Source organism: Zonotrichia leucophrys, chromosome 19 (assembly GCF_028769735.1).
Source record: "Zonotrichia leucophrys gambelii isolate GWCS_2022_RI chromosome 19, RI_Zleu_2.0, whole genome shotgun sequence".
Classification (NCBI taxonomy): domain Eukaryota; kingdom Metazoa; phylum Chordata; class Aves; order Passeriformes; family Passerellidae; genus Zonotrichia; species Zonotrichia leucophrys.
The window spans coordinates 251,876-279,349 of NC_088188.1; the positions used below are offsets into that span (position 1 = coordinate 251,876).

Genomic DNA, 27,474 nt, shown 5'->3' on the forward strand with positions numbered 1-27,474 from the left:
GAGGAGTCTCCATGGTTTCCTAGAATAGAATTGGAAAGAAAAGAAGGAAAGGTCGGAATCTCATTTAAATGTACAACCCAGCCTGCAAACATGATTGTATTTTGGAATTTAAGAATATCTTGATTTAGAGAAATCTGTAAAAGTAGTTCTTCTTTTAGATTGGGCTAACTGCTGATGGCCATTGCTGTCTTCAAGGATTCCTGAGCAAGAAGGTTTCAAGCTGATCAGTATGGTTTTCAGATTCTGCACTTGAGCTTTCTTGTTTGGGCAAGCTTAGAGAGGAGGACTTATGCACTTGCAGAGACAGAGCCTGCAAGGCACACATCTCCAGCAGCAGAAGTTGTGGTATCAGCCAGCACATCTCCTTTTTAATCTGGGGATTTCTGTTTCATGAAAGAAAATAGTATTAAATTGCCATGCTGTCAGTGCATAGTATGTTAGTCTTTTCTAGTACATCTAACACAACATTCAGATCACTTAACTACAGAGTAGTGAATGGAATCCCTGGGATAGACAACTAAATTCAAATGTCAATGTTTTAATAAACTTAATGGGGAAAATACATCTATAAACCAGTTTTGTGTTTGATTCTGTTTTTCTTACTCTGGCATTGACTACATTTTGGGACCTTGAAACAAAGCCAACCTGAGTCAGAATTCTTCTACCAGTATTCCTGGAATGTTTCACCTTGCTCCATGGCCTCAGGATATAGGTTACCTCTTATCCCTACCTGCTGATCCTTGGGAGCTATTTAGAAGAAGAAATTGTATCATCATAGAGATACCCTAGGTGGTCTAGGGTAGTGGTCTAGGTGCATTTTTTTCTTTCAGGTTTCTCTGTGACAGTCAGAAGGATTTGGATGAACTGCTGGATTGCCTGCACCCCCAAGGAGTAAGGGAGAGCCAGCTCAAGGAGCGCTTGGAGAAAAAGTGAGCCTACTCTTTGTTTTTCTTATGTGTGCCTTCTCCAAGTCCTTGGCACAGCAATCCTTGCCATTCCTAGGGCAGCATCTCAGGCTGGGCTTTGATTATTCTTGTGCTGAAGAGGGGAGGACATTGAGGTAGAGCAGTTGCTGGGTTTTTTGGGCAGATTCTTGATAAATAACACTCTTGAGCAGTGAGGAATTTCTGCCAGTCTTTAAATTCCTCCTTGAAACCAAGAACAAAGGCAGTGCTGGTTGCTCTGAACCAGATTTGCCATGTGCTTTCATGTGTCTTTCAAAGAACGTTCTGCACTGGTGGAGCTCATAGCTCTCACTGAAGACCATTGTCCCAGAGTCTGCTCTGCTCCCAGGGCAGTGCTCTGCCTGTACTCAAAGGTTGTGTTTGATTTTCCAGGTATCAGGACATCACACATTCCATCCATTTGGCTCGGAAACAGAACTTGGGCCTCAAATCTTGTGATGGCAACCAGGAACTGCTGAACTACCTCCGGAGTGATCTAATTGAGGTTGCAACGCGGCTGCAGAAGGGAGGCCTGGGATATGTTGATGTGACACCAGAATATGAAGCAAAAGTGAGTGAACAGGCAAAGTACTGAACAAGACAAGTGTGTGAGGTGATACTTTCTGTGGAAGGTCTTTGGTCTTTTGTTCTCCTCAGACAAGAGGAGCAGGAAATCAGTTTTCTCATTTGTCCTTTAAACAATTATTTCAAGATTTCATAGCTGATGGCTTGAGGTGTAGGCAGGTCATAATGTTGGAGCTGAGTGTCCTGTTCAATTGTCCTGTTTCCATATTCTCATGACAGGCTTCTTTATGGAGCAGAGCTCCATAGCTGATTTTTATCTTCTGTATCAAAGCCAGCATGTCTTGTTGAGACAGCAGCAGTATGCTGGTTCCATAACCCCCAGGTGTGGGAGGTAACCACACTGCATTAGGTACCACGGGCATCCATTTGCAGATGCACTTCGAGCAGCAGAGAGAGTAATATCCAGCTGTTATGGGGTCCTGTGCTCTTCCAACAGGTGTACTCACTGGAGAGCCTAAAGGATTTTGGAGAGTGTGTGATTGCGCTCCAGGCTGGTGTTGTTAAGAAGTTTCTGCAAGGTTTCATGGCCCCTAAGCAGAAGAGAAGGAAACACCAAGGAGAGGATTTCATTGCCAGGGCGGACGAGATAGATGAAGACAAGAAAATGGCAGAAGAAGCCAAGGTATTGTTCACCTCAGGGCTGTGTTTCGGTCTTGCAGTAGAATTCTTTGAGCAGTAGCAGTCCGTTTCATGAGGTACTAAATCTTGAGCAACTTCCTCCCATTTCAGATTTGAAGTTGAGTGTATTTGGTGTTTATGGGGCCAGGTGTTGCCTGTTTATTTTGAGGAGTAAATGTATGGGGAAAGTAAAACTAATAGTGAGGAGATGCCTGTTTTTCTCTCTGTGAATAGGAAATGGGTCAAGTTCCTTCCATACAATTCTGCTTAAATAAAAGTATATTATAGAACATTTTCAGAGAACTTAATAGGAGTTGTATCTGCCAGAGAGGACTGATGGTGCTTTGGTCCACAAAGAGGAGAGAGATGTTTGGGTTCTGGTGACTTTAAGGGGATGAGATTCAGGTAAATACCACATTAGGCAAAGGGAGATGAAAAAGTTGTTGGATGTGTGGGAGCACTTGAGGAGATGTCTGGGCAAGCAAGCCTCCAGGAGAAAAGCAGTATTGTGGATCTAAATATGTATCCCTCCTCATAAAAGGGATAGAGAGGAGCTGCAGAGGGTTGGGAAGAGTACTGCAGGCACTTATGCTGCACCAGTGTTTCACACTGGTGCAGCAGAGGTACTAGAGTTCAGGGGTGGTTTCTGTATACTTAGTTGAACAGGACGTTAATGCCCTGTGACAAGACATTCCCCACTGTCCTCAGCTCTGCCCTGGCTGATCACTGACTTCAGCAGAGGCAACAATATCAGAATTGGACCAGCAGAAGTACTTGAAAGTCCCAACTTAAAAACCAAATTATATTTCTTCACCTGTGTTTACCTGCAGGGAGCAGGCAAGAAGGGTGGAGAGAGACTAATTTACAAGAGCATGTAGTGACAGGACAAGGGGAAATGACTTCACACTGATAGAGAGTGGGGTGAGAGTAAATATTGGGAAGAAATTATTTCCTGTAAGAGTGGTGAGGCCCTGGAACTGGTTGCCCAGAGAAGCTGTGACTGCCCCATCCCTGGAAGTGTTCCAGGCCAGGTTGGATGGGGCTTGAAGCAACCTAATCTAGTAGTAGGTATCTTTGCCTATGGCAGGGAAGGTTGAAACGAGATGAGCTTTCAAGTCCCTTCCAACACAAACCTTTTTGGGAATCTGTGACTGAGGCTAGAGGTAGGTTTTTTGCTGTGGATCTGTGGGGCTTTTTTTAAAGCTCCTGTCACTATATGCTGAATGCTTGTTTGAACATCAGGTCTTTGCTAAGCTGTGCTATTCTGTGTTAGCAGGATAATTTGGATAGGTGCTAGAAATTTTCACAATCCTCAGTTGTCCTGAAGTATTTAAACTTTGCTAATTTTAAATCTTCCATCCTGAGTGGAAGAGTAATGGGAGGATGCTGTCTCCTGAAAGCTCACAGCAAAATGGAGTGCTGTAAAATCGGTGAGGTCTGAGGCAGAAAGGACTAGGATCAGCACATTTCCTGTTTCTACAGCAGCACATATTGTGCCTTACTCCAGTTTGCCTTAGGGCTGTAACCCCGAGGGCTGTACCTGTAGGGCATACTCATGGTAGCATCAGATTTACTACAACACAGTCCCAGTATGTGATTGTGCAGATCTCCCCCCTCACAAGCACTGGCTTTAGTGTCATGCCAATCTCTGGAGCATCTTTTTTATGCAGTGCAGTGCTTACTATCTCGTTCAGGCTTTTCTAGACCTTTGTGGTGGTATAAGCAATGTTCAACATTTTTGGGGGTGTTTGTTGCTTTGAGTTGGCAATTCTTTTTAACCTCAGTTTATCTGGAATAAGCTTTCTTTTTGCCAAAGCAGAAAGCCTTTACAGATGACCTTGAAAGAGCAGCCTTCTTCTTAAATACAGTTATCTGAGGAAAGTCCCTGACTGCCAGGCCGACTGTTCTGAAGAAAAATCTTCTGCATAGGCTAGGAATTATGAAGCCTTTTGAGCCAGAACTGCACTGAGAGCACACAGGAGGTAAAATACAGCATAGCCACACTGGGAAACACACTCAATGTACTTCCAGACTTTAGAGGAAGAATTGCAACTTTGTGGTATGGGTATGTCTCATTTTCCCTGTGAGAAACAAGTTATGGCTTAACAGGCACCTGTTTGCTGACATAATTGTCTGTATTAAGAGTTCCTGCTGGCTCAGCTGCATTGCTGAAGCTCACACTGCTGAGTGGCAAAGAATTGCAGTGAGACCTGGCTTTTGTGGCTGCTCCTAAAAATCGGGCTGGTGTCTCTGTTGATGAAAATATCCCCATTTTTAGTGGCAGTAGCATGCTGGACTGTCCCAGAACAGGACTTCTTTGCAGCATGACATTGCATCACTACAGCATGAGCAGAGTGAAGAATATGGGTGGGTTACCACCACTGTGACCCGTGTTCAGTAGTCTGTGCAAGGGGAGAGTCAGTCTGCACCTGCAGACAATCCCTCAAAGAACAGCTTCACAACCAAGCAATTCCAGTTTTACCTGTTCCAAGGGGTTTCAACTTAAAGTGCCAGGTGAGAGCCTTTGTATCCGGAGGCTTGTCTGCCTTTACCAAAGAAGGTGTTTTCTGTCACTCTGAGGTTGACATGTGACTGAGGACTTGTACTTTTATTCTGGGAGTTGCTTTTTGTTTTTTGGTTGTTTTTTTTTTGCCTGCTCCTGTTTTTTTTTTTTTTGCTCCTATCCAGTAAGGAGGGGATTTAAGTAACTTCCTCCAGTCTCCCATTTTGCCTTGCTGGCAGCTGGAACTCCCTTGGTACTGGTGCTGCTCAAATGCCACAGTCTCCTGATGCTTGGGAGGCAAGGCTAGAAATTTGTTAAATTCCACAGACCTGGGGAGGAACATCTCAGCAAAGCTTGCCAACAGCTTTTGCAGATTTCTCTTGGCCCAGCATGTTAACAGCAAAACCCATGGAACAGTTCCTTGGAAAATCAATTATACCGTATGCAAAACACCTCAACAATGTTCTGCAAAGAAAGAGCACAGAGCTGTGTAGCTTCCCCAGTGGGCTCAGCAGCTTTACATTTGTCTCCAGTGATTCTCCAGAATCCACACCAGCAACAGCAGTAGGGATGTTGGCATTTCAGAGCAGTTTGTGTGTTTTTCCAAGCATCTAATATATGCTGTGCTTCCTCAAATTCAGTCAGAGGAGAATGTGCAACTCTGCAAAACTCCAAGGTTTTGTTTGGCTCCCAAATTGCTGTCAGCTGCAGAGTTTAGATTTCCCCATCTGACACTTCGCTGTTTGTTCTTTCATTCTCCTGGGGTAGAAGAACATAAACTAAATGCCTGTTATGTCCCTGTCATGTCTGGGCCATCACCTTACTGTTGTAGAGCACAAGATTACCATTGGAGAGGGACATGGCTCTGAATAACTTCTGTCCTGCTGCATTTCAGATTTATCAAAATGGTATTTCCAAACCTCCTGAGCTGGGTGTGTGGTTTCCCATTGGCCTTGCTCTGTGCTGACCCTGGCAGCTGCCATGGTGCGAGGCTTGGTTTTGATGCTGTCATCCTCATCACCAGTTTCTGGGATTTCAGATGAACTGAGGCCATAGTGTGTCAGGGAAGCAGCTGGTTTCATATTTGGCTGTCCAAATGCCTGTGCAGTGTGACTGTAGCTGGTGGCACTGGGTTCCCTCTGCCACCTGAGCAGCTCAGGGACCGCATGGGTGTTGCTGCGGTCCCAGGTGCCTCTGTGGTTCCCACTGGAGGGCAGCACGGGTCACTTCAGCCCTCCTTCCACTGTGATTGCCAGCTGTTCCACAGTTTTCCTCCCACATTTTACAGTGCTAGATTTCTGCCTTTTATTTTCTTAGCCTGCTGATTATTTGGGTTAGATTTTCAGAGCAAGAACTTAGTGGAGTTCACATAGATTGATTCAACCTGACTGTGAAATGCAAAGCAGTTGACTGTTAGGAGCAAACTGTCTGATCCTGGATGACTGGATATGGATAAACCACAACCAGAACTGCTGAGATAACACAGAAGGAAAGAAATATCAGAGTTGAGCTTTGGTTATGAAGGTTCCCAGCTAAGGATATAAAAACATCTTTAGACTGAAGGGATCTGTGTCTGTGCATTGTTGTAAGATGTTAGGTCTGTCTTCAGGTTGCTTCAGCCATGGAGAAATGGAAGACAGCAATCCGTGAGGCCCAGACCTTCTCCCGTATGCATGTACTGCTGGGGATGCTGGATGCCTGTATCAAGTGGGATATGTCAGCAGAGAATGCCAGATGCAAAGTGTGTCGCAAGAAAGGTACGCATTCCTGCCCACAGAATTCCTGCTTGTGCAGCAATTGGACGCTGTCACTCTCTGCTGTGCTTAGGTGATGTGTCCCTTGTAGACCATCACTCTGACTATGGCTGTATTTTAAGTTCTGAATGTCAGGATTTACAGTCAGCAGCATTGATATCTCAAAAACATTTGACCCTGACTTTAGTAAACCATTCTTATGTACCCAGTATTGCAGAGCTGCTATCCCCTGGATATTTAGGGTACTTGTACGAAAGTCATCTACAAATCCTTCTGCGAATATTTGTGCAACTGTCCATTTCCTAGTTTCATTTTTTGAATGGTCTTTATATCTCTGAGCCTTGTCAGTTAATCCTGTCTTTTAGAGAAGGAGCGAGCAAGGGGAGGGGTTGGGAAGGTTATTATGGGGAAAGCGAGGTGGGATATTGCTGCTCTGATGCCAGAGTGGGAGCAGAACTCTGCTCAATGAGCTGGGGAAGTCACCGAACAGGTGATGAGGGGATACTTTCTCTGCATGCACTGTAGAATGAAGGACTTTAGAGTCCTCCGGATGGGGGGCGAGGTAGAAGGGGTGTCAGCAGAGATTGATTGCTGGTATTTGTTCTGCCATAACCTCTCCTGTTGGATGGCAGCCTGGAGGAAAGAGCTTGGTGGTACATTCTGCCTCATCACTTTTATATTTGCTGAAACTGTAGCAGAAAATGAGGGCAGGCAGAGCTCGGGGGACTGCTGGGCACCTTTTGTTTACCACAAGGCTAGCCATCCATCCCTTTAGAGAAGTAAGGGCTGAACTGGTGCAAAATCTGCCTTCACTGCAGAGCCTCAGGGGTTTGCCAAACCAGTGCCAAAACTACCCTACCTTCTGTTCAGAGGAGTTTCTAGGCAAAAGTAAGGGGGGGGGGCTCAATTGAGACTAACACAATAGTTTCACAGAAGCTAAGAACTGAGATGTTAGAGGAAGACAAGCTGGCAAGCCCTTTACACTTTTCCACTTCTGTAAAGGAAAGCTGGCTCAGGATTATTTCCCTGTTTCCCTTCATCAGTGGGAGGCACAAAGAGACTACTGCTGCATACTGATTTTCAGTGTAGCCTTGTCACCCTGAGTGGAAAGAAGATACCATGTAGGTTAACCAGACTGAACATAGAACAAGAATAGCTCCATTTTTAGCTTACAGCTCTAGAGCCCTGATTGCCGCACACTTTCCCCATGTTTGTCTGAGTGGAACCTCTTTGGCAGATTTCTGTCTTTGCCTTGAGTGAAATCTTTGCAGGGCGAGGGATTTTGCATTGGTTTTGTTTGTTTTTAACTGCTGCTGTTCATAAATACAGTGGTGGGACAGAAAGAAGGATCCCCAAGGAAGGTCATCAGAGAAAGGGTCCCTGCCCTCACAGGGGACTCTGCATCTTTCTCTTGCTTAATCCTGCCATCCAGCACTGCAGCAGCTTCTAGCTCTCGGGTTGACTGAGGCTGTGGCCTTGTTACAAGTGAGCTGCACTTTGCTAGGTGAGGATGACAAGCTGATCCTGTGTGATGAGTGTAACAAGGCCTTCCACCTGTTCTGCCTGCGGCCGGCACTCTATGAGATCCCAGACGGGGAATGGCAGTGCCCAGCGTGCCAGCCTTCGACAGCCCGGCGCAGTTCACGAAGCAGGTGAGTGACCCTTCCTGCCCATAGCCTTCTCAACAGCACCATCCTGGGCCTCTTTTCACAAGACCCAAACCAGCCTGGAGCAAAGCCACTTTAGAAAGTTTGAAATCACCCAGTTAAAGCAGCACTGAAACAGAAGAAAAGCAGTTTCAGGATGTAAGTTTAGCACACATGTTGTACTGATGCATTACAAGTTCATGAGTTTTAATAAATAATTTGGGTTTGGAAATGAAAACATAGGCAAAACACCCACCAAAATTAGTTACACTAAGAGTTGTTGTTTCCTTTGAGCATGTGGTTGGGCTATTTCTTCATGTAGCTGGTGGCTGCAATTCTGTGGGTCCCTGGGCTGGGTTACTGCAGTGTTCTTTTAAGCTAGAGCAGGCATTACTCCAGGCTGCAGCTCAATCCCTACTCTGCTATGACAAGTCAAAGTGCCAAGCTAATGGTTTTCTGTACCTCATAACCTCATCAAAACAGGACCATCTTATAATGTGACAAAGGGAATGTGATTTGAGGAGGTGTGGCAAATATGAGTTGCTGCCTTCTGACAGCACGGGGTTAGATTGGTTTTTTGAGTTGCAAGCTGGAAGTTAAGCATTTTACAGTGAGAGTCATTTGCTGGTGGTAACCGTGCTACATCTCTCCGTGTATCAGTGAGATGAGGCTGTAAACTGGCACCTGATGCAGAAGCAGAGAGCAGATCCTCCCTGACAGAGGAGCAGCACAATAGAGGTGTGCCAGCCAGTACTGTGCAGGTGGTGGTATATGGCCTTAAAAGTATTACTTACTCTCTGGACAGCATTTTAAGAGTTCATCAGGCTTGTACAGAAATGACAGGGCTTAAAAGCAACTCTTGTGGCCTGAGTTCATAGTTACTTTGATGTGGCTGAGTCACCTGCAAGCTGCTCAGCTCCTGACCCAGACCCATCAGGTGGAGAACACCTGTTTTCTGCTTTCTGCTCTTGTCTTCTTAGCTGAGATAGGAAAAGAATGTCAGCTTGGCAGATTCTTCCCCCTCTGTGCTTTGGAAGTTTTATTCCTTTTATTGCTCAAGATCCTCTTTCTCCAGGGGATTTAGACTCCTACAGTAGCTTTGCCTGTGTTCCCTTTTGTTTGGGTGTTTTGGTTTTTAATGGTCCGAATGAGATCCCACCAGCAGTGCTCCTTCTACTTCTGGGATCCCCAACACAGGAAGGACTTCAGCCTGTTGGAGCAAGTCCAAAGGAGGCTACCTAGTTGATATGAGGGATATCATCTCTGCAATTAGGCAAGGCTGAGAAAGTTTGGATTGTTCAGCCTAGAAAAGCAAAGGCTTTGGGGTGCAGTCTTTTAATACCTGAAGGGAGCATGCAAAAAAGATGGAGAGAGACTGTTTACAGGGGGGAATGACTTCCTTGACATTGTCCCTTGACAGAAGGCAGGGTTAAATTGGATATTGATTGGGAAGATCTTCTTCCCTTTGAGGGTGATGAAGCCCTGGCACAGATTGCCCAAAGAAGCTGTGACTGCCCATCTCTGGAAGTGATGGAGCTTTAAGTAACCTGCTCCAAGTGTCTGAAGTGCTGAAGTGTTCCCTGCCTGTGGCAGGAGGACTGAAGCAAGTTGAGCTTTAAGGGCCCTTCTAACCCAAACCTTTCTATGAGTGATTGAACAGACACAGATGAGAAGCCAGAATGTGCTGGGCAGGGAGTCTGTGTGGCTTCTGACTTTTTAGCACTTGAGGAGCCTGACGTTCAGTTCACCAAATTGTTTCCCATGGTGTAAGGAAACCAATCTATTTCCTTAAGTATATGGAAAATATTCCAGCAGGAAAAAGAGCCTCTCTTGAAATTCTTTAGGCCTGGTCTGGAGACCTGGGCAAATAGCAAATCATCCTCTCAGGGAGGAGTATTACACAGCAGTCAGAGTCTTATAATCCCGTGCCCCATGGTCATGGTGCCTAGAATACCAAAAAATACCATGATTCAGCTCTTGGGAATTTTCAGTCCTTTCAGATTTTTAGTTGAGGAAGTGCCCTTTGAGCTATAGCTATAACTTGATATTCTAGAATACAGCAAGCTGCTTTTGGCTGAGCCTGGTGTTTGTTGTACAGTCCAAACAGTACCAGGCCCCTGGGGCCACTGATGCTCTGATGCTCAGGCTCTTGTACCACAAACATATACACCTGCCTTGTTCTAGGAACTATGCAGAGGATTCTGGTGAAGATGAAGGTGAAGAAGGTGAGGAAGCTTCTGATGAACCAGATGCTGAGGAGGAAGAAGAGGAGGAAGAAGACTATGAAGTTGCTGGACTAAAATGTAAGGCTTTGACCATGTAGGGAAGTAACAGAAATAGTAACCCTCCTGCCTTCAGTATGTGAAATACTGATCCTCTTTGTGATTTTTCCTCATGCAGACCAGGTATAGGCCTGGGAGATGTCACAGGGAAAGGCTGTGGCTGTGCTGGAGTAAACCCTTGGCCATTTGTGATGGGGTCAGCACTAGCAAAGATTGAAACTGCTCACTGCCCAGTCACTCCCTGGGGACACTGCTGTTCTGAGGGCTGAGAGGGGTCAGTAGAGACTGCAGTGGGCTGGGAAGGTCAGCAGGGCCTGGAGAGCAGTGGGCTTGTCAGTCTCTGCGCCTACTGGATTTGTTGTACACTGGAAGCTGTTTAATTGCTTATGGGAGCTCTCACCAGAGCCCCCTCTCCTTTCTTTTCTTTTTCCCACCAGTTCATAACCCCTTGAGTGCAGGACTTCTAGTGATTTCGCAAGGAGGCATTTTGAAATAGGAGGACTAGCACTTCCTCTCTTGATTCCAGTTAGAAGGCACAGTGCTTCTGGTGTAGTGTGGCCTGGACCACTAGCACCCTTTGATTGCCTACAGAGACCAGTTGGGATGCTCCTGGGGCAGCTGGGAGGAATAAAAGACTGTTTTCTAGATTCTTCAATGTCTGCTTCTTCACCTAAACATATTTAGTATGTGTATCCACTTTGGTTTTAGGGGAGTTTGATTCAGTCTCAGTTGGGCAACTTGCTGCACTGAAAAGTTCAGTCTGGGAATGACACACTGCCAGCATTTGCTTTCTGTCAAACTGTCCTTGACTGACATAACATTTAATACAGGTTGTCTTAAACAGGGCAGATGGAATGCAAAGGCTGGGACTCAGAGGATTATCCCATGTTCTTTTGAGGGTTTCCATCCAGGCCTGAGTCTTGATTCCCTTACTTTATTCTGGTTTCAGGGAGGCTCACTGATTCCACGGCTGTGCGCACTGCTTGTTGTCCTGCGGTGTATCCATGTCCACACTTGGAGTGTGTTTAGCCTATGTTGCATGGCCAAGGCAGGAGCTGAGCCAAGCTTTCCAAACAATGGCAAAAGAGGGTTACGGTCACTAAAAATAAAGTGCTAAATGCAACCCCTGGCTTTAGAGAGCATTAAGATGGAAAGGTCACCATGGAAAACTTTTGTTTGAATAGAAAAATCACATTGATCCTTATGGCGTTTATCCTGAGGGATCTAACCTAGAATGTTGGATTGTCAGACATTTAGCACGTGCTGCACACTTGACACACAAGGAGAGTGACAGCAGGTGGACGCCCTGCAGCCTCGCCACATGCCCAGCATGATGATTTATGGGACAGGGCTGGATCAGAGGCTGCAGCTGAGGTATCCAGTGTGCTGGATACAGCTCAAGGACTTGGGATCAGGTGGAAGGGCTTGGACTTGGGAAGGCAAACACATTCTCCTCATACAGAGGGTCATGGGAGAAATATAAGACAAGGGAGTGCGTCAACATGCTTACATTGCCACCAGTGGGGAGCTCTGAGAGGCAGACTCACACAGGCAAGTGCATTTCTCTAGGAGGTAATGTGGCAACCCCAAGTCTTGGGGAGTAAAATCCCATTGTTTCCCACTTGCAGCACATGGAGCAGCTCCCAGCTGCAGTAATTTGACACCTCCTCTGCACACAGTTCCCTTCTCAGGGGACTTATCCCACTATGTGGGCCACTTAGAAAAGCACCCATCCCCAAAACTGTGAGGAGCAAAGGGGCAGTAGGCAACTGAGGAAACTCCCGATTTCTGCTCCCAGTGCTTTCAGAGGGTGTGTTGCAGTTTTGAGACAGCTGTCTGTCCTTGCATTGCTTTCCTGTCTTTCCCTCAAGCCTTGATGTGTTGGGGTCTCTTGGTGCTGCAGGCAGAGAGGTTTGCTGTGACCTGCAGTGGATGATCCAGGAGCTCCCAGGTTTCCCTTGGAGCTTGAGGATCTGCTGTGTGTGAGTACCTTTTTAGCACCAGGCTGTTGCCAGCCATGGCCTCTTCAGGCAGGTGGTGATGACCCACAGATGCCCTCCCTAGAAGGTGTGAGAGTGTAGCTAAGATGAGGCTGGGTGGTCCCTGGGGTCACCAGCCTGAGTGAGGCTCAGCCTAGTGTGGGAAGCAAAGGGTGGTGTCTCCTCCCAGATGCACTCCGGCCTCTAAGCCCATGGCTTATCTGTTTCAGTGAGGCCCAGGAAGGCAGCCCAGGGCAAGCAGGGCTCCATGTACTCCTTGAGGCAGGGAAGGCACCAGAGGAAGAAGCAGACATTGCACTCTGTGCGGGGACCCCGGCAGCGCATGGCGCCTGTCAACGGTGCAGACATCGATGAGCTGGTAAGAGCCAAATTTCTTCCTGGAGACCACTCACATCGTGAGTTATAAACCAAACAGGTGGCAGGCTTCCTCCCATCCCCTCACAGTAAAATACCCTGAAGCCCGGGTTGGGCTGGGTTAACAAAGGAAACATATCCTTAAGGGCCTGCTGCAGACAGAGCACAGATATGTCAGGCATCCCTCCCCAGCCGCTTTCACACATTGTCCCCTGGAGCAGCAGGCAGCCTGCAGCTTGTTAAAGGTTTTTAAATAGTATCCATATGTCTCTGCAGAGAGGTGGGGGAACTGAGGGGGTCCTGGATGGCCAGAGAATGCCAGCAATGCTAGACCCTTGCTCCCTAGCCCTGGCCATTTTATGACAGTTGTTGTCTGTATGATCACTCCCCAACTTCCAGGACATAATTTGGCTGGTTTAGGTTTCATTTGATATTTAAAGAATAAAACCATAGGCTCCTGCACAGAGCAGTCTGTGCGTGCTGGGTGGGGGGAGCTGCAGTGACTGTCTCTGGGGAGCCACATGCTGTAGAGGATACGTGAGGATACTCCAGCCCCACAGCCACGTCACAACGCCCTGCAGATCTGCCATCTGTCCCGTGACCAGCACTAGTGGTGCTGGTGAGTCCTGTCACTCTCCTTGCTCATTGACTGTCGACTCACTGCTGCTTATGTGAGGTCTGGGGGACTGTGCTTGTGGTCTGTGTTATTCACTGGAGGGCAAGCAAGCCCAGCATAGACAGCCACAGCCAGCACAGAGGGATATTCCAGTGGGGAAAATCTTACTGGAACAGCACACTGGCTCAGAGAAGAGGACTTTGTCATGATCTATCACTTGTCCTGGGAAGAGACTAGAGCTGGGTCAGAATAGCGAGTACCCTGTGCTGTGGAGCCTTCCTGTCATTCAGTGTTTTCCTCAGCAGTGATGTACCACAAGCTGAGCTCTGGAAGCTATGGGGATGTCCCCATGCTGGATGTGACCTGTTCTGGGTCCCTGGGCACATGAGTGGCCTTGTGCTGAGCCTGCACAGGGATGACAGTGCTCAGGGCACCAGCTGCTCCTGGGATTTGAAATGGCACAGTCAGCTCTGCCAGGACAGAACAGCAGCACAAGTGCTTCTCCATCTGCCTCGGGTTCTTCCTCCCACAAGCTCAAGAGAAGGCAGGGAGAGGGAATTCACATTCTTCATATGCTGGCATTTATTTTTTGGCTACTTGTTATGGCCATATTGTCTTTGAACTTATTTTGAAAAAGCCACCTGCTACCAGAGGAGAGCTGGGCAGTTTGTGAGCTGTTCCCACCAAGCTCCTGAATGAAGCTGCTGTCCTGAACCCAAGCGGCTGCCACATGTCATAATCACAGAATGGCCTGGCTTGGAAGGGGTCCTAAATGCATCGCATTCCAACCCCTCTGCCATGCACTGGGACACTTTCCATTAGACCAGGTTGCTCCAAGCCCTTTCCAACCTGTCATTGAACACTTGCAGGGATGGGGCAGCCGCAGCTTCTCTGGGGAGCCAGTGCCAGCCCCTCGCCATGTTGAGAGGGAAGAAGTGTCCTGGCTGTGCTAAGAATTAGCTCCTTCGGCCTCAGGGCTGTTAGCTGAACTCCAAAGCCTGTAGCAGTTCCCTCCTTTTACCAACACCCTTTGTGTGGGCAGGTCCTTCAGACAAAGAGGACAGCGCGTCGCCAGAACCTTGAGCTGCAGAAGTGTGAGGAAATCCTCAGCAAGCTGATCAAATACCGCTTCAGCTGGCCCTTCAGGTGAGAGCAAGTGGCGTCTTCCTCCTCTGTGGGCAGGACTGGCCACAGGCTGTGTGGGGATGTGGGCTGGCTGTGGTGCAGTCCTGCAAGATCCACTTGAGAAACTTAGGGCTCCAAAAGCAAGACATATCTGGGAAGAAGCTGCTCCAGAAGAAACCACCATGTTCTCAGTCTTCTGCTGGACTGAAGACATGGTGCCCTTCTGAGGTGGCAGGCAAGGGGCTAATGCAGGAGGTAGGTGTTCTCTACTGCCCCCAGGATTTTTGGAGCACTGAGGTGCTGTGACTGAGGGAAGCTTCCCTCATGGACCTTCTCCTCATGCCTGAACCAGCTTCCTGGGCTCCTGTGCTTCCCATTCTCGTGCCATAGGGCTGATGTATCTGTAACACTGTAGTGGTATTGCTTGGGCTTGTTGCATCACCGTGGGACTGCAGGTCAGGGGTGCCACAGGGGCAAAGAGGTGGCAGGACCCCACTTCTCTGCAGTGGTGCCGGGGTTAGCATTCCCTTTCTATTGCTGTGGCCCTTCTTTTGGCAGGGAGCCAGTGACCACAGAGGAAGCTGAAGACTACTTTGAGGTCATCAGCAACCCCATGGACTTCCAGACTATGCAGAGCAAGTGCTCTTGTGGCAGTTACCGCTCTGTGCAGGAGTTCCTCTCCGACATGAAGCAGGTGTTCTCCAATGCTGAGCGCTACAACCAGAATGGGAGTCACGTACTGTCCTGCCTGGAGAAGACAGAGCAGTGTTTGATTGACATGGTGCACAAACACCTGCCAGGCCACACATATGCACGCAGGAAACGCAAGAAGCTCTCTGCTAGGTGCCAGGGACTGGAGGAGCAGGAAGGGGACAGTGAGTCAGAGCCCCTTGAACATTCCCGGGGGCGGAAAAGGAAGAAGTGAGGGATGGGGAGGCTAGGGGAAGAGCCAGAACTGGAGCAGGCCTTGTGGTGCTGCCAGGCAGTCAGATGGGTTGTCTGGAGGGAGTTGAGGAGCAGCAGGCACTTCTCTATTAATCCAGCCTTCCCTTGGGCCCATCCTAGTTTTAATTTTTCTGCAATTTCCTCAAGTCATCCATTGAGTGGCAATGACTTAATGCTTCCTCAAAATCTACAAAGCTCTTCATGAGTCTGTCCTGCCAGGGAGGGGAAGGTGGGAGGGCCAGGCCAAGCTTGGCTGGGCAGAAGAACACCAGCATGCTCCAGTTCAGGCACCGTCAGTTTCCTGGAACGAATTGCTTCCTTGCCTTTGCAAGCAGCTAGAGCGCAGTGGGGCAGTTTGCTGCCAGTCATGTGAGCACACCAGCCTCCAACTGGTGCAGGGGGAGGATAGTGTTGCTCCACAGAACGACTGGGGGCCATCAGGCCAATGGGCTACTCAGGCTTGCATGTATATATTTATATGGTGTTAATTCTGAGCCTCGGTTCCAGGCTGTGTGGCGCGAGCAAGCACTTAGGTGTACCGCGGTCTGGCTTTCACCAGCATCCCAACACCACTGCTCCAAGGTGCTCCTGCTTTCCCCTCTCCTTGGGGAGCAATCCTTGAAGGTCTCAGTCCAAGGAGAGCTCTAAGCTCAGCTCCCCACCTGTACATGCCAAGAGGAGGCTCCCTGCTCCCCTGGACATGCATGCTGTCATGCAGCCCTGTGGAGTGCCAGCAGCAAACTGGAGAGTGTGGGTGTCTACACAGCCCAAGGAGAGCTCCAAGGCCAGGGGAGAAGCAGAAATGTGCTGTGTAACTTTTTAAATTAATATTTTAGTTGAAAGTGGCTTTGTTTCTAGCTGTGATCTTGTACAAAGAACACCTGTAAGATACCCTTGTCTTGCTTTGGCACATGTACAGTTTATATAAAATCGTGTTTGCTTTATATTTCCCCCTTCTTTAAAACTCATTTTCCTACCAGTAGCAGGAGTTACATCAGGGGACTTTGCGGGGGGAGAGAGAGATCCTAGTCTCTCTCAGCCACACTCACAACATTTCATAGTAACACCTTTGTTCCTGTGCCATGGCCCAGCTCCAGCTCCTGCTGCCCCAGATGCTGACTTTTCCTTAAGAAAAGGGTTTGTTTTCTCATTCTCTCTTCCCCTCCATCATGACAGGTTTGGATCATACAATCAGTGCTTGAACTTCTTATCCCAGAATGGTTTGATGTGGAATAAATGGGCCATGGGGCTGTTTGGTGCTGGTTTTGCAACAGAAGAGCAGAAGCAGCTGTTGTAGCTCCTGGGATTTGAGAAGAAAAGAATAATCAGTTACAAATTTCAGCCTAGTTTTGCAAATGTTTTAGGTTTGGGGTTTTTTTATAACAGGTACTTGTTTTAAGTTCTGGACTGTCAATGACTGCAGATGAGGCAAGTTTCCAGGCCCTTCCCTCTCCTCAGCCTCACTTCCCTGCCCCACAGAATAGCACTGACATTTGTATCTCGCACATCCCTTCAGAGGCTGTTTTGTCCTGTTTCCTAGAGATCATTTCCTGCAGGTCCTACATAGTAGAACCTTTGGAACTGCACGTTTTCTTAAAAATCAGTGTCATTTGGGGGGAGGGGGTTTCTGCAAAGGGCTGTACTTGTAATAAATTGGAAACTTAAGAATAAACATTATGTACTTGTGTTTGTAAACATGGCTTGTGTGAGTTCTTTGTTGGTCCCTGTGTTGATGTGGGATTGTCTGATATGGCTCTCGTCTGCCTTCCTAGAGCTACCACCAGACATCTCTGGAGCACAAATGGAGCTATGGCATAAAGGAATGGTGAGTCAGGATCAGATCAGCTTCCGGGATGGTGCTGGTGTATTGTCACCCTCCCCGAAGACAAGGAACAGAGCTATGCTCTGCCTGCCCCTGGAGTAGGGAGCAGTCCTTGTTCCTTGTCCCCTGCAGGGTGCTAGTGTGTGACACTTGTCCTCCTGTTCCGTTTGGGGTGGCACTGGGCACCCCTGGAGGGACTTCCTCCAGGTGATGGGGAGCTGGGATGTCTCTGCTCTTTTGCACTAGCGTGGCCTGGCTACCCCCAAAGCCTCTTCCCTTGTGTTGGAGTGTGTTATGCAACCTGAGCCATGCTTGCACTAAGAATTATTGCTGCTGTGTCCCAGGCCCCCATCCTGATTTCCAGCAGCCCAGCAGGGACACTTGGAGCTCCAAGGGCAGCTAGAGCAGTGACATGCCAATGCTCATGACCACAGCTGTGACAAAGGGTTTGGCTGAAGCTTTGCTTATTTCTGCTGGGACGAGGGTTCCTGGGTGTCTTCATCCTGCTCCTCACTCCAGATCTGTGCTGGGAGTGTTCCAGCCAGGCCCCATAATGCTGGGCAGGGAAATCCTGATGGATTTGAGGGCTTGAAGGCTCTCAGCAATGGGCTGATGCTGTTTTCCCTGGAAAACCCTCCTCTCTCCAAGGGGGATGGTTTGGCTTGCTGGCCATGCAACAGGACCTGGGTGAATCTGAGTAACTCCAGCTGGGATATTTCCAGGCCTCAGTGTGGAGATCTTGCAGCAGCATCTGCTCCAAGACCTTTCTGGAGACTTGTTTTTTATAGCAGCCCCTCCATGGCATCAGTGTCCTGTGCAGGGCTATAAATAGCTGTCCTCACACCTGGCAGGGCAATGTGGGGGCTTGGCAGGCAGCCGGAGCCCTGCTATCACCATCATCAGCCCTGCTGCACCTGCTGCCTGCAACAAACCCCCGGGGGCTCCTATGATTGCTGGAGTTCCAATGTGGCCTTGGGAAAATGGGTTTGGCCCCATGGGTTTTCTCATGGTTTAATTCTCAATCATTAATTAATATTCTGGGTAATGGGGGTTTTAGCAAATTCCCAGAGAACAGTGGCTTTTCTTTTGCTACTCAAACTTGGAGGGAGTGTCCATCCATGTGAGGTTGGATAAACTCCATAGCTCAGTTATGCCAGGAGTGATAAGACTCCACTTCTCCATGCTGAGCTGGACCAGACCTCAGGGACATCAGGATGTCCTGGCCCTGTTCCTCACCCAGCTGGCATCCCTACCTCGCCCTCCACAGCCATCCTAGGCCAGGCACTGCCCTGTGGGGCCTAGGCACTGCTGACCCCTACTTGTTGCTTGTTGGGGGTTTATTGGAGCAGATGTTTGGTGTCCTTGGGGCTGGTCTGAGGAGGGTGGAGATGGGATGCAGGGATGAGTTTGGGTGGGGGTGTACAGAGAGAGCCTGAGCCCCAGAGCACAGGGTTGAAAGAGGCTGTGACTAGGAGCCAGCAGTGTCCCTGGACCAGTCCTTCCATGTGACAGCTCCGCTTTGCAACAGGCTCTGTGGAGCTGTGTCCTGGCCATGCTCAGCTCTTGAGACTGGCAACTTCCAGTGGAGCCAGCTGGGCTGCTGGGGCTGATAGCAGGTAGTGGTGGGTGCCGGCGGCCCCTCTGGGGCCTGATAGCAAGAACCCATTGAGACGGCTTATCTGGGTGAGCACTCCAGAGGCAGCCGCTCCTTGGCAAGCGCCAGGTGCTCAAGGGCAGCCTGTCCCCAGGGGTGCCGCCAGCCGGGCACCAGCACTGGGCTGCATGCCTGGCGCACAAGGTGAACCCAACTGGCTCTGGGCTTAGCACCCAGGGCAGAACACAGGGAGAACACATGGCTCTGTGTCCCCTTCCCAGGCAGCCCCTGCCTAGAGCCATGCCCAGCTCCCCAGCTGGACTTTGGAGCCTGTCCCACAGCCAATATTGACTCTCCTGCCCCAGGTCATGGCCCTTTGCCCAAAACAAACTTTCCTGTGGCAACCAAGGGAGCTCCAGAGGCTGCAGCCCACCAGTGCTGGGGCCAGGTAGGGTCCTTGCCCTAGTACCATCATCACCACCAGCCTGGGGAAGGGGCTGGATGCCCACCATCACAGCCAGGGGTACCCAAATCTGTTGAGAGACCCTCAGTGTCCCCCCAGCGACACCACATGGGCACTGGGGGCTCCTTCACACCTTGTCCACCACACCAGCTCCTGGGGGAGGAAAAAGCTTTTCTCAGCTCTGTGCCCCAACTTCTCCTGCCTTCCTGGCATCCCAGGGGTGGCAAGGAACAGATTAAAGGCTCTTCACCAATCCCAGCATCACAGGAGCACAAAGCCCTGGCACAACTCGATGGTGAGCGAGGGATCCCAACCCCAGCCCTTGCCCCCCACACCAGCCGTAGTGGGGAGTCTTGCCCCAGTCCTCCAGCCACAGTTTGATAGTCTGAACTGGGAAGGCTTCAACAAATGGGGACCAAGGGCTGTTGGGGTGAGCAGTGGGTGCCAGGTTGAGTGCTGGAGAGAGGGTCCATTGCTGGATTGTTGCTCCCTGGACAAGAGTTGACCCTCCCTGGAGTCCAGATCTGCCCAGCCTGCAGGCTGGCTAATTAGATGATGGACAAATCTAAGCATCACTAGAGCTGTGTTGCCCCTACAGATCCTGCTTGCCACAGGCGCTGTGCTGCCTATGCCCCTGCCACAGCCCCCTGCCCACTTCTCTTCCCTAGCACTGGGAACCCCTGGCACATCCCTGGGGACAGCCAGGCAAAACAGCCCCATCAAACCCCTAGAGAGAAAAAGCTGACCCCTGCCAGCCCTTCAGAATGTCTCAGGGGGGTAGGCACTTCCCTCACTCTGAGCCCCTGCAGAGGCACACTCCTGCCCACCCTGTGCCCAACAGCCCTGGCTCCTCCTGCCAGCTTCACCAGCACCAGCTGAAGCTTGAATTTCCCTGCGGACAATGGGGAAGGCGAGCTGGGATTGTAACCAGAGCGGGAGATAAATAAAGCTGCCCAGAAGTTTCCATTACCCGCACCTCAGGCTTCTGTGGGGAGACATCAAAGCTGAGCCCTCTCTGCCCCAAGTTCCTGTGTCCCCAGCCCATCTCCCTGGCTCCCGGCCTGCCCCCTCAAAGCTCCTCAGCCTGGCACTGAGGCTCTGGCAGCCAATGGCACTGACACTAATCACCTTCAGAGCACTGAGTGGAAAAGATGATTCGTGTCATCGCATAGGAAAACCCTCCTCCTCTTCCTTCTCCTCCTTGCCAGGGGGCAGAACCGGCCCCAGGGAAGCCACGAAGGGGAACTGGATGGTGGTACCTGCTGGTACCACACTCTTGCCAGCAACAGAGGCACCCCTGTGGTGGCATGGCCTGGCCCGACATGAAAGACCCCAGACTGGGGTAGGGTCCCATGGGGGAGCTCTTGATCCCCTGGAATCCCTGCAAACAGCACCAAGCTTGGATCAAATAACACATCCAGGGTTTATTGTTTTTTCCATTCCTTGCAGCTAATGATCAAAAAAAATTTAAAATAAATTACAGAATTAAATAAACATGGATGGATTATTCCTCTCCCTGTCCCTTCCCCACCATCCCCCAAAGAAAGCGTTATAAGGAGTCACTGGATTTGGCAACAGCGACAACAAAACATCCTCTAGGAAAAAGCGGCTACTTGTCAGTGAGTGGTGCTGGGGGATCCTGCAACCTTGCCCCCCTAAACCTGGGAGTGTCCCTCCTGCTGCACTCCGCCCTTGCCCTTGCCCCTTACCCGTGAGGCCACTTCTTCCAGTGTGGGGGGCAGCCCCCGTCTCTAGACGTGAGTCGGGTTGTCCAGGTACGGGTCTGTCTTGGTCATGTGCAGCATGACTGTAGGGGCTTTGTAGTGGCAGTGTCCCCCACCACAGCTGACCCCACTGCAGGGCTTGCTCCGCGTCCTCATGCCCAGCCGCCTGTTGCACAGGCTCTGCCAGGTCTGCAGCGTTTTAGAGCTCCACACCCACACCCCGCTGGTGATGCCCACCACCAGTGACATGAAAATCTTTAGCATGAAGACAGCCACAGTGGGCACCGAGGCCTCAAGGGAGCAGTCGGTGGCACGGCGGCCAGGCAGGCGTAGGCAGCCATGCTCCAGTGCCCGCAGCATCCAGTAATCCACATTCAGGCGCTCGTAGAAGTAGCAGACAATGACACAGGTGGCCGGGACAGTGTAGAGGATGGAGAAGACCCCAATCTTCACCATCAGCTTCTCCAGCTTCTCTGTGTTGGTGCCACCCGTCTTCATGATCTTCCGGATGTGGAATAAGGCAACGAAGCCAGTGAGGATGAAGGAGGTGCCAATGACCAGGTAGCAGGAGAGGGGGATGAGGACAAAGCCAGTCAGGGCACTGACGTCCATGCTCCCCACATAGCACAGCCCCGTGAGCTCATCCCCTGCCACCTTCCGCATGGTGAGGATGACAATGGTCTTCATGGCTGGGATGCCCCAGGCAGCCATGTGGAAGTAGCTGCTGTGGGCCTCGATGGCCTCATGTCCCCACTTCTTCCCAGCAGCCAGGAACCAGGTGAGAGTGAGCACAACCCACCAGAGAGAGCTAGCCATGCCGAAATAGTAGAGGATGAGGAAGACAATGGTGCAGCCTGTGCTCTCCAGCCCCTCCTGTATGATGTAGAGCTCACCGTTCTCCCGGTCACAGGCAATGTTCTCAGCTCCAGCCACAGAGCGGATGATGAAGGCCACAGAGTAGACGTTGTAGCACATGGAGAGGAAAATGATGGGCCTCTCAGGATACTGGAAGCGATGGGGGTCAAGCAGAAAAGTAAGGACGGTGAAGGCAGTGGAGACAAAGCAGAGGGTGGACCAGACAGCCATCCAAATGAAGGCGAAGTCCTTGTCCTCCCGGGACCAGTACACATCCACCCCGGGGGAGCACCTGGGTGCACACGAGAGGCTCTTCTCCACGTACTGGAACTTCTCAGGATTGTCGCAAGCTCCCAGCCCATTGGGTCCCCGTCCCTCAGTAGCGGTACCAGGTGGCCAGGGCCGGGGGGCCACAGGCAGCATCCCCTGTCCCTTGTGCGGCTCAGCAGCTGAGGCATTTTCAGGGGCCTCCATGCAGAGGGCATTGGGGTCATTCTTGGTGGGCAACCTGCCACAGTCAAGTGACTCAGGCCAGCCGAAATTGAACTGTTCCATGATGGGGACACACTTGTGGCGGGCCTGCTCACACATGGGGCGGCAGGCAGGGATGCTGGCGCTCACCTGATCGGTGCACATGGGTGCGTAGAGGGAGCAGAGGAAGAAGCGCAGGTGAACGTGGCAGCCGTACTCCACCAGCGGGGCGAATTCGTGCAGTTTCAGGGCGGCCTCCCGCTGGCTCTCGTGCCCCAGCAGGTTGGGCATGCGGGTCAGGTTGTACCCGATCCCCCGGCACATCGGGATGTCCACAGGCTGGCACCGCGCCGCGCGCCCCCGCGGGCCCTCCAGTCCCGCCAGCTCCAACCCGCGACCGCCCACTCCAAAATGCCACAGCACCCAGAGGGCCACCCGCAGTCGTGCCGCCGCCATCGCCCGCCGCCCGCACCGGCCCCGCGGCTGCTACAGCTCCGCCATCGCCCGGCCACGCTGCCCCCGCCGCCACGGGGCCGATCGCTGCGGTGCTGGAGGCGCCGCGCCGGGGTAGCCCCCGGCCCCGGCCCCGGCCCCGGCCCGCGCCATGCGGCGGCGGCCCCGCCGAGCGCCCCGCGCCGCCCCGCGCCCGCCGACACCGGCAGCACCGACGAACGCTCCCGCCCCGCCCCGCCGGGCGTGTCCTGGAGGGGGCCGGACTGGACGGGGCGGGGCGGGGGGCGGGACCCATGGCGGGAACTGGCAGCGAGGCCCGCGCGCAGCCCGGGAGCTCCCCGGCGCTGGGGACGCGCGGGAGGGGGAGACGCAGTCACACAGCGCACTGAGGGACACGCACACGCAAACACGTGTGCACAAACAGAACATTTACACAGCTGTCGATACACAGATACACACGTGCGCGCTCTCGCACGCACTAATGGGCAGGTGTCCCTGTGCGCACACACAGGTAACGTGCACACTCACAGACATGCACACCCTTCCACACATCTTCCACACGCATGTGCACACCCTAACGTGCACAGGCCCACACACATTATCACATACTAAAACAGACACACATGCACACGTTAACATGCACTAACACACACAGACATAGCTACACACTAATGTGCACACGCACACATGCATTAACAAACGTGCCCATACCGTGTGCATGTCCATGTGTACACACGCATACACTCACATGCACATGCCCACGCACACCTAGACAAGCACAAACAGGCTAACACATGCACACACACAGGCACACACTCATACACCCATAAAAGCATACACATACACTAACATACACGTGCCCGTATACTCTCAGACAGACACTCGTGCACATCCACACACTGCCAGCCAGGCCCCCACAGAGGTGTGCACTGGCACATGTATGCACACATACACCTGGGCACAGGATCACACAAGACCTCACGGCTGCCCAGACCCACCGAGTGCTGCCAGGACCCCGTGTGCCAGCAGGGTGTGCGTGCGCGGCTGAGCACACCTGGGCACACCCCAGGGCTTGTTGTCCCTGAGGGAGGGATCCTCTCCCCACAGGGGCACATCCCTCAGTTTGGGAACACAGACTGCAGCTTTGGTACCACTGCTGAGAACTGGAGAACTCACAGCGCGTGGCACATGGTGCCCCTGGGACTGAGCACCGGGTAAGACAGTGGAGACTCCAGGAAATGGCTCAGCTCCAGTGCCCACAGCACAGGCCAGGAAAGCCGTGTCTCTGGCTGAACAACAATTCAGGGCAGGGGACAGCAATGTCACTATGAGGCCAGGGCAGCTCCTGGGAGGTGACACAAGTCAGGGTGGTCAAGCCGGGGCTGCCAGACCCCAAAGTCCAATGTCCCACTCATAGGGTGACCAATTACACCCAAGGCACAGGGAGACGTTACACTCCGGGGGTGGCAGCACCCTGCGGACAGGCTGTGCTGCCCGGGCCACCATCACAAGGTGCAATCAGCAGCCCCCACTCCTACGAGCTGCTGATCTCAGGTCAGCCCGGGTTGCTCTGTGCCATCTCCAGCATCCCTTTTGGAGCAGCTTGTCCACCCTGGGGTGATTCCAGCAGGGTCCCTGCAGTGTCCTGGAGGACATCCTGGCATCCAGTGCCTGGCTGGTGCCAGGGGGTCCGGGCATCCAGCCATTCCTAGGCATTCCCACAGCCCTGCGATTTCTTTAGTAACAGCATAACAACCTGTCAGCGCGGCTCCTAATCACTGACACCCACTGTGCAGGATCCAAACATCCTGGGTCCGGCACTATAGGGAAATTCCATGGGAGCTGCTTATCAACCATGTAACAGAGCACGAGATAAGGCGTCACCCCGGAGTTTCCCTCTAACATGGGGTGTCTGCACAATGGGCTCCAGAGCCCTGTGAATAGGACTACTGGGGGATATTTGGGATTATTTGGGATGTTGGGATGTTTCTCACCTTGGCCACCAGCTCTGGGGTGTTTCAGAAATCACTGTCCTGTGTGCCTAGTGACACAAAGCTTCAGGGGACTTCATGGTGTGGGTTAGGGCCACATACTCTAACAAATGGTTGTTTGGGGCTAGTTTGTGCTGTGGTGCAGCTCTGGGGACAAATTGTCACACATAGCTGAGAAGCAAAGTGATGGGGATGGAGGTGGCATGTGTATTGTGCTGGGACCTTTCCCTGGGTCCTTCATCTCTCCAACCCCCAGACCCAGGGCACGTGTCCTGTGTGAGCTGAGGGACCCAAGGCAGTCACTGCCATCACTCCAGGAGGCCCCAGACGTAACTGTGGCCATTAAGGCTTTCCTTCAAGGAATTGATTGCGAAGGAAAGCTGGGAAGCATCACCTGGAAAGCCTGAAATGTCTCTGACCCAGCCCTGGCTGCCCAGTGAGGTCCTGGATGGGCGGTGGGCACAGGCAGGGGCTGGATGAGACCCGGGGTCCTCACCCCACCTTCCTGGCTCCCCCCCATGGGTGCCCTCCACCTGGACTATGAAAGGTTGGGGGCTTTTGGGGGGAGAGGGCACAAATAAATATATTTTAATTTAATTTTCCTTTAATATGTAAAACTGTTGCTCTTGGCTCCTGTTACTGCAGCCTGGCCAAGAGCAACATACGGATTTTTGGAGTCAAGGGGCTCGTTGTAGAGGTGTGGCTGCCCCTAACCTCTGCTCTGCACCTTGGGGTGCTCCTCCCTCATCCACCCCACCAACCCCCAGGTACTCCTCGGTGTGCCCACGTCCTGCCTGAGCCCCAAGGAGCTTCCCGGAGCTTCATCTCACCCCAGAGGTATGCAAGGGATATCAGGAGGTACCACCAGCACCCCAAGCCTTGCCCTTGCACTGCCCCACTGCCTGTGCCTGATGGAGAAGTGACCTGTCCCTGCCTGCTCGCACGCCTGGGTAGCGCAGGGACGGCGGGGAGGGGACAGTGCAGGAGTGGGGACATCCCGGCCACGAACAGAAGCCGAGATCTCCAGCAGGTCTGGGAGCCCCACAGTGAAAACAAGTACCTCAGGTAGAGCAACACAGAGATTTACGGTCTTGGAAGTGGCCTTGCGTTGTGGATCCAAGATCAATAGCAGAAAGAAAGGGCTCTCAGAACTGCTCAGGAATTCTGCCCGGGAAGCGGCCAGGCAGGCGAGCGGGACGGATCGCCGGAGCCCGGGAGCCTGTGGTTCCTGGCAGAGCTTTGCCCCATTTCCTTTCTTCCCGTCAACAGCGCCTGAAACCTGTGTGAGAGCCTCGGAAGGGGAGGGGATGAATGGAAAAAATCCACTGGCTGCCCCCCCCCCATACCCCGGGTACAGGAGGCTGCAGCAGCGCCCCTCTGTCCAGCCGTGGCATGGGGGACGCCGTTCTGGGAGGAAGGGCTTGGGGGAAGCTCTTGGCACCAGAGATGGGGACAGCCCTGGTGGGAGTCAGGGAGGGGCAGTGCAGGTGGGGTGGTATTGCAAGGGAAGGAATGGTGGAGCTGGGGAAAGGGTGATGGAGCAAGAGAGGAGGCAATGGATGTTGGGAGAGGGAGGGGAAAGAAGATGGGGAAATGGAAGTGGGTGAGTGATGGAGTAAGGAAGAGAGTTATGGAGGTGGGGAAGGAGCAGTAGAGTAGAGGAGGGGGTGATGAAGCTGGAGAGGGGGGCACCAGAGCCTGGGAGAGGTGATGGAGCAGAGAAGGGAGCAGGCAAGGGAGGAGGTGATTGATCCAAGGAGGAGGTAATCAACTTGGGGAAGGGGTCAGCAGAGCAGGGGAGGGGGCATTAGGGCAGGGGAGGATGTATAACAGCAGGGCATCGGAAGATGGAGTTGGGCAATGGATTCAGGAAGAGGGTGGTGTAACTGTGGCAGGACTGTGGGTGCTGCTTTGCCCAGCCTTGGCCAGGGCAGCAGGACTTGTTGCAAGGAGGTGGGGGGCTCCATGCCATTATTGCCCTTGCCTCTGTCCTGATGAGCCCCCAGATCCCGAGTGGTCCCAGTTCCCACCAGTGCCTGGCTCATAGAGAGAGGCATGGGCTGGGGGCAGGGAGAGGAATCCACGAGGACAGGCCATGTCCATGTGAGCCAGGGCTCTGGGCACCCTGTGCCCTACCTGCCAGCTTGGAAGCAGGAAATGGCACAGTCCTGCAGGGATCTGGGAGGGATAATTTTCCCTTCCTGAAGAATTTCACAGGAATTGCTGTGCAAAAGGCCAGCGGCTTCAGTTTCAAAAGGATGCCAGTGCCAGGCCGGATGGGCTGGTGAGCAGGTGGAGGGGTCCATCCTGGGAGCAACCCATGGGGCTGTGGACTGGCACCCACCCAGCCAGAGAGGCAGATCACCCCTGTCCCAGCCACCATCTCCTTGGGGACACCAGGATCACCACGAGTGATCCTCAAGCCCAAGCTCCTCCTGCCCCAGGCACAATCCTGTGTGATACCAAGGCACACACATGTGCAACAGACTGTGCCCACCATAGGACAACTGTTCTCTGTGCCCTGGGCAGGTTCCGTGCCATGGGCAGGTGGAGTAGAGGAGAAAGATGGGGATTTTGGGGTCTGATCCCCAAATAAGCAGGTGGAGAGCAAACAATGTCCCCAGGCAGTGTCCCAGTCACCTCCTGGCCTCTGGTTCTCTGCAGGTATTTGTGGTTACAACCCAGCCCACGGTGCAAAGACACTGTGGCCAGGAGTCAGGGATGCAGGC

The 27,474-nt window shown here is 51.9% G+C and overlaps 2 protein-coding genes across 3 annotated transcripts in view; one reads left to right on the top strand and one right to left on the bottom strand.

Moving 5' to 3' along the window:
• Positions 1–15,352, top strand: part of BAZ1B (bromodomain adjacent to zinc finger domain 1B) — a 39,744-nt gene extending 24,392 nt beyond the window's left edge. The window contains exons 11-19 of the mRNA XM_064729230.1: positions 831–929; positions 1,338–1,515; positions 1,966–2,151; positions 6,260–6,407; positions 7,909–8,056; positions 10,235–10,353; positions 12,542–12,690; positions 14,345–14,448; positions 14,986–15,352. Of these exons, the coding sequence (XP_064585300.1) occupies positions 831–929; positions 1,338–1,515; positions 1,966–2,151; positions 6,260–6,407; positions 7,909–8,056; positions 10,235–10,353; positions 12,542–12,690; positions 14,345–14,448; positions 14,986–15,352 (1,498 nt within the window). The remainder of the gene's footprint in view (positions 1–830; positions 930–1,337; positions 1,516–1,965; positions 2,152–6,259; positions 6,408–7,908; positions 8,057–10,234; positions 10,354–12,541; positions 12,691–14,344; positions 14,449–14,985) is intronic.
• On the bottom strand, positions 1–22,944 carry FZD9 (frizzled class receptor 9). 2 transcript variants are annotated; one of them, XM_064729232.1, is made up of 2 exons: positions 20,961–22,944; positions 1–19 (listed from the first exon to the last, which is right to left on the bottom strand). In XM_064729232.1, exon 1 carries the CDS (start codon positions 22,755–22,757, stop codon positions 21,003–21,005), a length of 1,755 nt encoding a protein of 584 aa, XP_064585302.1. In that variant the 5' UTR covers positions 22,758–22,944; the 3' UTR covers positions 1–19; positions 20,961–21,002. The 2 variants fall into 2 exon arrangements, with proteins under 2 accessions (XP_064585302.1, XP_064585301.1); XM_064729231.1 differs by lacking the exon at positions 1–19 and adding an exon at positions 16,549–16,672.
• Between the last annotated feature and the right edge of the window lie 4,530 nt (positions 22,945–27,474).

What these genes read in the sequence shown, in the direction of transcription:
- FZD9 (XM_064729232.1), bottom strand. Translation starts at nt 22,757, where the DNA reads ATGGCGGCGGCACGACTGCGGGTGGCCCTCTGGGTGCTGTGGCATTTT.